Source organism: Salmo trutta, chromosome 5 (genome assembly GCF_901001165.1).
Source record: "Salmo trutta chromosome 5, fSalTru1.1, whole genome shotgun sequence".
Classification (NCBI taxonomy): Eukaryota; Metazoa; Chordata; class Actinopteri; order Salmoniformes; family Salmonidae; genus Salmo; species Salmo trutta.
In genome coordinates, this window is record NC_042961.1 from 52,241,600 (window position 1) to 52,252,274 (window position 10,675).

General features: G+C 44.5%; 1 protein-coding gene across 1 annotated transcript; it reads left to right on the forward strand.

Annotated features, from left to right (window-relative positions):
- Nucleotides 1–374: 374 nt before the first annotated feature.
- LOC115194461 (beta-1,4-glucuronyltransferase 1) lies at nucleotides 375–5,139 on the forward strand. The gene is made up of 2 exons (XM_029754175.1): nucleotides 375–1,868; nucleotides 3,686–5,139. Exons 1-2 carry the CDS (start codon nucleotides 762–764, stop codon nucleotides 3,875–3,877), a joined length of 1,299 nt encoding a protein of 432 aa, XP_029610035.1. The 5' UTR covers nucleotides 375–761; the 3' UTR covers nucleotides 3,878–5,139.
- Nucleotides 5,140–10,675: the final 5,536 nt, after the last annotated feature.

Below are 10,675 nucleotides of genomic sequence, written 5' to 3' on the forward strand. Positions count from 1 at the left end.
AGATACAAAGGGAAGGCATTTATTTCAAGTACAGAGGAAAGTCGGGGAGGACGGCAGGAAGGGACAGAAGAGAGGAGGCTATTTTTACAAGATTAAGGGTGGGACACAGCTAGTTTAATAAGAACTTAAATGTGATAGGAAGCATCCAACAGGAAAATGTGATTATTGCCAGGAAACGGATACCTTGGAGCATGTATTGCTACAGTGTGGGCAGTATCAGAGGGAAGGAGAGAGGCTGAGATCTAGTATTAGGGAGAATGGGGATACAGGAAATTAGTTTAGAGTATATTGAGTAGAACGTCATTAGATATAGTCACACATATTTAATATTTTTAAGAGCAACGGGACTGGCATGTAGGATTTCGTTTCTCCCTGTCCCACACTCCAGTACAGTAGGTGTCGGTAATGTACCACAAAGTTGTGTGCCAACCGCTGATAAACCCCACCGAAGAAGAATAACACGTCCTAACGTCTTGTTGATGTTGCTGAAACGCTATGAGATTGACAGAACCGCAAAGCATCAGATATGAAGGAGGCACGTACAATGATTTCACGATCTAAAATCGAACCCTGTGGCAGCACTGCGTGGTGTCAACGACACGAGATAGTCGAGCTCCCACACGTACCCAAATCGCCAAATTAGCTAGCTAGCGCCGTGTAGCTAGCTAACCAACTAGCATTGGTAGATTTGATACCTTCCTGGGGCATATTGCTCAAGTATTTTTGACTTGCTGCATGTGGTGTACATGTAATGGTCGGGAATGCATTTATCTAAGAAATGTTCGGCGTTCAAAGTGGTGCTCGGCGCTCTGGTGCTTGTGGCACTCTTACAAATGATCTACCTCTCCTTCCTATCGAAACTGCACGGTAAGCAGCAGCGCTACCGATACTCAGAGCTCTTCGGGAGCTCTGGCAAGAAAAATGCCAACCCGGAGAAAAACTCACGGAAAGAGCGTCTCAGGTACTCTCTGTCCACAGGGGGTATCTTTGATCCCAGCGGACAATACCGCGTGTACAAGAACTTGATCAAAAGCGATTTCTCTACCAATCAGAAACCAGGAGCGGATGCCAGCTCTCACTTCTTGGCCTTAGCAACGCACACATCCATCAACAACTTGCACCACCTGAATTCTTTGGTGGAAAGGTGGCAAAACCCTCTCTCTGTGGCCATATTCGCTCATGGTCAAGATGTCAAGTTTGCCACAGCCCTGGTCTACGCCCTCACCATCTTCTGCCCTCAGATCCAGGCCTTGGTGGACTTTCACTTGGTGTGCCACTCTGGGCAGATGGCCAGTTTCCCAGAGCAGGACCGGGAGCATTTCACCGGGCTTGAGGACTGTGCCGCTGTGTTCGCCAGGCTCGAGACGCACCGAGACAAATACCAGAACTACGCCATCGGTGGAAACGGAAACGTCTCCTACCCGAATAATCTCCTTCGGAACGTTGCCCGCGGCGGCACGGAAGCCAACTACATCCTGGTCATTGACATCGACATGGCGCCCAGTGCTGACCTCCACCAGCAGTTCCTGGCGCTGGTCATGAGACGTGAACCCGCCACGGACGAGGTCTTCGTGCTGCCCGCCTTCGAGATCCGCCACGTACGCAAGATGCCTGCCACCAAGTCGGAGCTGGTGCAGCTGTACCAGGTGGGCGAGGTGAGGCCCTTCTACGAGGAGCTATGCCCGCGGTGCCAGGCCCCCACCAACTACTCTCAGTGGGTGAACAGACACAGCCAGGGTTTGGGGCCCCTGGACGTGGCCTATACATTATCCTGGGTGGACCCCTGGGAGCCCTTCTACATCGGGCACCGCACCGTGCCCTTGTACGACGAGAACTTCAGGCAGTACGGCTTCAACCGCATCAGCCAGGTATGTATTGTATGTATACGGGTAAGCGGGTACTCTTAGATAGCAGTGGAGACGCGGCACGTGTGTGTGTGTGTGTATGGTTGCACACAGTTAGGGCTTAATTACATCAACTGACACCGTACACTGCAGAAACCCTGGCACTGCAGTAAAATATATAGTGTCTTAGGAAAGCATTCAGACCACTCGACGTTTTTCACGTTTTGTTATGTTACAGCCTTATTCTAAAATATATTTTAAAAATCCTCAGCAATCTACACACAATACCCCATAATGATGAAGCGAAAACAGGTTTTTAGACATTTTTGTAAATTTATTAAAAATAAAAACAGAAATACCTTATTTACATAAGTATTCAGACCCTTTGCTTGGAGACTCGAATTTGAGCTCAGGTGCATCCTGTTTACATTGGTCATCCTTGAGATGTTCCTACAACTTATTTGTAGTCTACCTGTGGTCAATTCAATTGATTGGACATGATTTGGAAAGACAACCTGTCTATATAAGGTCCCACAGTTGACAGTGCATGTTAGAACAAGCTATGAGGTCGAAGGAATTTTCCGTAGAGCTCAGACAGGATTGCGTTGAGGCACAGATCTGGGGAAGGGTACCAAAACATTTTGGCAGCGTTGAAGGTCCCCTAAAACACAGTGGCCTCCATTCTTAAATGGAAGAAGTTTGGAACCACCAAGACTCTTGCTAGAGTTAGCTGCCTGGCCAAACTGAGAAAATGGGGGGAGAGGGGCCTTGGTCAGGGAGGTGACCAAAAACCCGATGATCACTCTGACACATAGCTCCAGAGTTCCTCTGCGGAGATGGGAGAACCTTCCAGAAGGACAACCATCTCTGCAGCACTCCACCAATCAGGCCTTTATGGTAGAGTTGTCAGACGGAAGCCACTCCTCAGTAAAAGACACATGACAGCCCATTTTGAGTTTGCCTAAAGGCACCTAAAGACTCTCTGACCATGAGTAACGAGATTCTCTGGTCTGATGAAACCAAGATGGAACTCTTTGGCCTGAATGCCAAGCGTCACGTCTGGAGGAAACCTGGAACCATCCCTATGGTGAAGCATGCTGGTGGCAGCATCAAGCTGTGGGGATGTTTTTCATCGACAGGGACTGTGAGACTAGTCAGGACCGAGGGAAAGATGAATGGAGCAAAGTACAGAGATCCTTAATGAAAACCTGCTCCAAAGCGCTCAGGACCTCAGACTATGGCGAAGATTCTCCTTCCAACAGGACAATGACTCTAAGCACACAGCCAAGACAATGCAGGAGTGGCTTCGGGACAAGTCTCTGAATGTCCTTGAGTGACTCAGCCAGAGCCTGGACTTGAACCCAATCTAACATCTCTGGAGAGACCTGAAAATAGCTGTGCAGCAACGCTCCCCATCCAACCTGACAGAGATTGAGAGGATCTGCAGAGAAGAACGGGAGAAACTCCCCAAATACAGGTGTGCCAAGCTTGTAGCGTCCTACCCAAGAAGACTCAAGGCTGTAATCACTGCCAAAGGTGCTTCAACAAAGTACTGAGTAAAGGGTCTGAATACTTATGTAAATGTGATATTTCAGTTTTTATTGAAAAATGGTTTTTGTTTTGTCAATTATGGTGTATTGTGTGTAGATTGATGAGGGGAAAGAAACTAATACATTTTAGAATAACAAAATGTGAAAAAAAGTCAAGGGTCTGAATACTTTGAAGGCACCGTACATTATACTAAAATAATATAAATACTTTATTCAGCTAAAAGTTATCACCATTTTATGTTGTCCCTCTTACCTCTTCTCCGCCTCTTCTCCCCCTTCTCCCCTCCCCAGGCCTGTGAGCTCCATGTGGCAGGCTACAGATTCTCCGTGCTGAACTCTGCCTTCGTGGTGCACAAAGGGTTCAAAGTTCAGGGCGAGTTCCACAGCAGGAAGGACGAGGAGAACCGAAGGAACCGCCTGCTCTTCCGCAGCTTCAAGGAGGGCCTGAAGACCAAGTACCCCTCCTCCCCTCGACGCTGCTGAGGAGACCAGGTGAGAACACTGGTGCCTGATTGACACTATACGGTAAATCTATGGGTTGGCCTGGTTACGCAGCCACCGTAGTTGCTGGAGTCGTGCTAGGGAGCATATCCAAGCCAGCATTAGTATGGTCTGGCCCTATAGTGTGATTCAGCATTGGATCACCTCTCCTGAGTATGCCGCTAGGGGTTGATTTGGAGTTCAGCAGTCCACAAGACTTCAGTTCACAAGACTTCTGTCCAGCAAGAAATCAACAAATGACTTACTACACTACAACATGAACCAGTCTGGTCCCTCAATTTCTGCTAATTCTTCTGTCTTTCAACCCCTGGAGAGACACCTGACTACTAGGGTTTCTTCATCATCATCGTTACCTATGTATTTACAGTGAGGGTGATCCTATCATTTCCAGTGTTTTCCAGTGCCCTCTGACCTTCATTCAGCCCAAGGAGAACAAAACATTGAAATTTTTTACTTACAGAGCATTTGTGACACAGAATATTTTGTAAATATGACCTTGTTCTATATAAGTTGGGACACTACCATGAAGAGATGCAGTCTATGTAGCGGGAAAGAGTGATGATTGGTCTGGGTCTACCACTGTTATGATACCAGCGTGTTAACTGGAAAAAGTTAGGTCTTTAATACCTGCCGGTTTAATGATGAATGTTTAGAGAGACTGTAAAAGCAATGGATAATCTACATTTTATTCACTACTACTGACATAGATACTCTATTTAATTGAGATGCTCACTTATTTATAAAGGATTTGATTTTTATGGTTTGCGAATATTTGAAGTGTAAAGAGTTTTGTGAACACTGATGTTGTTTTCTTAAAGGTGATCAGCTGTTCAGGTCACGTACAGTATGTAGGCCCTAGCATCCGTCCCAAATGGCACCCTGTTCCCTATAGACTACTAATAGAACAATAGGGTGCCAATCGGGACTTACCCATAGTCTGCATCCTGGATATTTTGCGTTGTGAAAATATGGTACAGTATTACTATTTTCTGCATAGATGGGGACTGACTTGTTAGACCTGTGAAGAACGTACTGTAGCACAGAGATCTCCGTACTCCAACCACTAATAAATGTTGTTTTTAGTTATTTGGGAGTACATTTTTAATTACATTTTGAAAGTTTACATATTAGTGAGATTTTTCAAGTGTAATGTTTTCTCCCTGACCTGAGAATGGCTCAAGTTGTCCGAAAGTAAATGTCAATGGTTTGTTTGGATTCCTATTAAAATGCAACGAAAACTTTAACTGCATTCTTAAATTGCTTTTCATTAAATGTCCTATTTGGGGTGGAAGTTAATTGGCAGACTGAACTATGTCACTACATTATTTAAAATAATCCAAATATTTTTTGACCATTTCAATTTGCTGTGTAGAATGTTTTTTTTGGATCACATTTGTGTGTAGTAACAACACAAACCAGCAGAAGGCAGTAGAGTAAAGGTTCTCATGAATTATCATGAAGGACTGCAGTTCTTGTTCAGTTGATTCTAAATCAAGTTCCTGAGTACATCAATCCAGTAGATTTTCATGCTAACCATTTACTTCTTAGATGATTGGGAAGGAGATCTACATATTTATCTCTACATTTCCCTCATATTTCTGTGAAAGTGGTTGGGTATCAGGTTCGGGGTGAATTCAGCTGTCAATTTAAAGGCCCAGTGCAATCAATTCTGTTTTTCCGGTGTTTTTCTATAATATGTGATTTGTTATTTCCTGATTGTTGCTGGTTGAAAACACAATCTAGACAGGACCTTCTAATCAGCAGGTTTACATGGGTGGGAGGTTTGGCTTTCCATGGTGAAATCGCTTTGCGGTAAATTGGTTAATAGACCAATAACAAAGTTCCAAACCTCTCTGCCAATAACAGCTTGTTTTCAGTTTCCCCCTCCCCACTGACTACCCCCAGACAGTCTTAGTAAAATGATTGCTTGAGAAATAGTTTTTTGTAAAAAAACTGCAACTTTTGTCCCTTTTAATGGAAATCTATTACAGTAAGGTAGTTAATTGTTGCCCAGAAATGATTTGATATTGATATAAAAACGGCTTCATTGGGCCTTTAAGAAGTTTAATGAGTTGAAGTAGGGTAATTTCTTTATTCATGAATTTCATTTAAAACCATATCTGATTGTGTATAAAATATTCCTGATACCTTGTATCTTTCTGCAAACTGTATCTCTAGTGTGGTGTTTACATCTCAGATAAGTGTTCAACTCCAGTCCTCCAGTAACCCCCAACAGCACACATTTTTGTTGAAGTTGGACAAACACACCTGATTCTTCTCATCGAGGGATTGGTGATTAGTTGACAAGTTAAATCAGGTGTGCTTGTCCAGGGCTAAAATTAAAATGGGTACCGTTGGGGGTACTGACTGAGAGGATTGGATACCGAAACTACACATTAGGTATATTTCAATTTCTCTCCCGTTTTTTTATGAATTCCATTGTCAATTCAGGAAGTGAAAAAGTCAACATATATAAAACAACAGACAGTTATCCATTCATGAATTTGCAAGTGAACTTGTAACTTTCCATCCGAGCAAACCGTATCTGTAGTGTGGTGTTGTTCACAGCTTGTGAGGCCACAACATGTCTGAGTTTAAAAGATATCCCTAAACCGATGGGAGCTGACGCCAAAGGTGATTCGGCCTAACATCCAATTAAAGGCCCCTTTTTAGTAATCAGCATGACCTGTATTGAAGTAAACTCTACCGAGCCCTGTGATCTTGCCTAACGCCTGATAGGGGTATGTTGAATTAGATCTGTAAGGCAAAAACACATCTAGTAGGGTTGCGTCCCAATAATATCTCATTATTTTGAAATGTGCAATCGTTCACTACTTTCCCACAAATCAGAAAGCATTGGGAGGGTGGACGAGGTGGAGGCATGGGTTAGTGGAAGTTCCCACCATATTTCTTATTATACCAGTAATTTCCTTTCGAATCAGTGTAGGGAAGTGAACAAGTGCACATGTCAGGAGAAAGGCGATATTATTGGGACGTAGCCTAGAAGTCTTCCAATAAGAGGGAAGGACTGAGCAACACTAGAATGGCCCAGCTGCAAGTGATGTTTTTTTTTTTTCTAACCTAATGTATTTCTAGGGGGAAATCATAGGCCTTCATAGGCTGCTGTTACACAGGCAGTCTAATTCTAATCTTTTTCCACTAATATTGGTTTTTTGGCCAATCAGATCAGCTCTTTTGCACATAATTGGGCAACAAAAATCTAAATTGGTCTACCTGCGTAAACACAGCCGTATAGGCATATCTGAAAACCAAACTGGAAATGATATATTTTTTCATAACGAGTAGGGACTAAAGACTTGTGAAACAGTCGGTTGCAAGTGATTACGGTATAAAAAGTATACATTTATATGACAATCTCTCATCTGCGTTTTATAGAGAGACTTAATAGCAACAACACAAGTTAATGAGGTTAGCTGACTCGCGGTGTGGTGTGACGGTTGCCACGTGACGACGTTCGTGACAAAGTGGCATTTTTGTGGCTAAGCCGCCTTGCGTTCCCGAACCAGGTGGAGAGATAAAGAAGAGAATAACACGCTATCACTGCTGCTGGCCACTTGGTTCATCATACCAACCCTTTCAGCTCATAATCTCAACACCAGCTCAACATTTCTTGGAAGTCTTCCTATCTAAACCGATACACATCTCTCTCACTCCAACAGCTCCACTTCACAACCATGTCCTATTTTTTTTTTTTTATCTTCTATCAACATTCTTTTCTTTTGTTTATTTTGTGTTCCTCTCCTTTATCTCACCGGACCAATAACTATTAGCATATTGTCTCTTCCCCTCTGTTTCCCTTCTTCTCCTCAGTGTCCCTCAGCCCCCTCCTTAGTAACCCCCACCTCGTCCCATCCATGGTGTTTGGGGGGGCGGGAGTGGTATTAAGCAGGTTTGGTGAGGTAAAGTGGGGTTTATCTCCACAGCTTTGGGGAGCTGCAGCTTATTTGGGTCAGGGAGCTTTACGACAAGAGCAATTAGGGCTGGCCTCTGTGTGGAGCTAGCAGGAGGCCTACCACTGGATTAGCAAGGAGAGGAGGAGTAGAGAGGAGGTGTGTTTCACACAGTGTGTGTGTGGACAGCTTCTGTACTACGGGGGGAGGCCAGACCAGCTGGAGACCCCGGCCTAGTGGTGTTTTTTTTGGGGGGGGGGGCCTTCTTTGCGGAGTGAGGAGGCAGTGACCCCAAAACTAGGACTGTTGAGACAGGTTACGTCCCAAATTCCCTTTATGGTGCACTACTTTTAACAGAGCCCTATGAGTCCCGGTCGAAAGTAGTGCACTATAAAGGGAATAGGGTGCCATTTGGGATGTGCCATTTGGGATGTGCGCATAGAAATTAAAGTATTCCTGAATGACCTGTTGTCTATGCCCACAGCATGTTAAACAGTCAGTCATTGAAAAGGCGTGCTGCTAATGACGGATACCTCTGTTGATTGACCGTTAGAGAGCACTTGACTGGAAATCAATCAATCAATGCCCTTCTTAATTGATTGCCCCTCAGGGGATAAGTACAGTTGCATGGAATTGAATTGAAACGCGACTCTGTCTCTGTATGCTGAGTTGAATAACATAACTCTGTATGATGCAGTACAAGATAAATACTGTCTGGTTATCTCAAGGTGCATTTTGAGTCATTGTGTGTCATTGAAACAACACTGAGGTAAGTTAAATAAAATGTCACCAACTAGAAAAGGGAAATCAAATCTGCCCTACACTCTCCAAGCAGAAGTTGTTGAGTGTTACATGTCTGATGGGTCTGCCTGAATTTCACTGAGGTCACTCTCAAGCGGTTAGGTCATGACCAATCAACAACATGTTAAAACTTAACTACGACTTATTATTTCAAACATTTTCAAAAGTAGCTTATGACTACATGGAAATGTTTTTTAAAATCACTTAAGTAAGTAATATCCTAACTATAAACCAAATAGGACTACATTTCGGTAAAATGTGAGAAGTGCTTGTGTCTCCGGGTGAGAGGGACAGGTTAATCACAACGGGACTTTATATACATTTCACCAAAAAGGTGAGACATCTGTCTGAGGGGTGAGAGGAACAGGTTGCCGTTTGTCACCTGGTAACAGAACCCCGGGAGGGAGGATCCGTTTCACTTAGACACGTGTGAGCTTATCAGTTATCAAATGGCAGCTTCAGGAGTAGGTTATGTCTGCTTACGGAACAAGCTCCCACCGATGCATGCACCCAGATCACTCTGGCCAGTTAAGTCGAGTGTTCTTGGACACCCTGGCTACTAGCACCTTAAACGTATCCCGCTAACACGTCTTTTTTCCACCCGCCGCCCCCTTGGTATCCAGCTCGCAGGGGCAGTTCTTATAGGACGTGACACTGACCGGGGACAAAGAAAATCAGGCCTAACTGATCTAGGTAATCTCTCTCACCGAGCCTCACCAGAGCCTTGCTTTTAGCCTCCAAGTCGTCCTCCCCGCAGCCCAGCGGCTTCCTCGAAGCCTCCAAGTTCTCCCCTCCTCCCTGCTGTCGCATGGATTCATCAGGAGAGAACAGACGGACGGTGGCGGGCAGGGCGTCCCCCTCTGACACACAGTTGCACACTGTCACGTGCGCAGAGGTGCAAACACAGTCGCATACATACAGATACACACACCTCTCCACCCACACACACACACACAATAAGGAACCAACAAGTTGGAGCGGGAACGTACTGACCAGACACTGACACTGGTCACACAGAGCTAAATTAAACCTGTCTCCTCGATCGATGCGCTAATGCTAAGATCCTCTATCGCAATCATTTAGTAACAGATGACGGATGACATGATATTGTGCTGTGTTTGTACACCAGCTGCACATTCATTGGGCCCTCAGTTAGGATTTGACATGATACGTGTTGTACTGCATTAAGACTAAGTGGAGGCGAGCTCACCCATAGTTCAAGAGGGGATACAATAAAGCAGGATCAATGAGTTAGCCAGCTAACTTTTGATAAACAACCAGAAATAACAAGGATTTTCTGGTTCATTGAAAAAGCTACGCTTAGATTATTTAGGTAAATTAGCTGGCTGGCTAACTCCTTGATCCTGCTTTGTAGTAAACCTCTCTGGTACACACCATGGTACACAGCGTGGTACACATGTTTTTCCATAACAAAAAGCAGTAGAAATAGTTTTCATTTGTTAAACATCACTCAAGAATAAAGACAATTATAGAGTGCTAGGTCAGTAACCGAAAGGTCGCTGGTTCGAATACCCGAGCCGACAAGGTGAAAAATCTGTCTGTGCCCTTGAGCAAGGCACTTAACACTAATTTGCTTCAGGGGCATTGTACTACTATGGCTGACCCTGTTAAACAACACATTCACTCGCTAGAAAATAAAACATTTGTATTTGTTATGAATTAATAATAACCATGCTAACAATGTGTCTCAGAATGTGTATCTCTGAGTGTCTATCCATCAATCAATTACTTAAGTCTCTTCGGTGCTCTTTGGAGTAATTACGAGCTCAGGTCAGTGTGTATGTAGTACTCTCCTATCACTGCATCTAGATGACACACAAACAAATGTTATGCATGAGCCTTTAAGCACTCTTAAATCACCATCCTCTTTCCTCCATCCTCTTCATCCCTCCCCCACTCCTCACTCTGTCCACCTGTCCCTCCCGCGGGGCCCGTTGGCTGACCACCTCTCCTCTGACGGACGTGGCTGTGGGCGTGGCTGTGGGTGTGGCGGGAGGGAGGATCAGAAGAGGTAAGTCACCGAAGCAGGAATTAATGAGTATTAAAG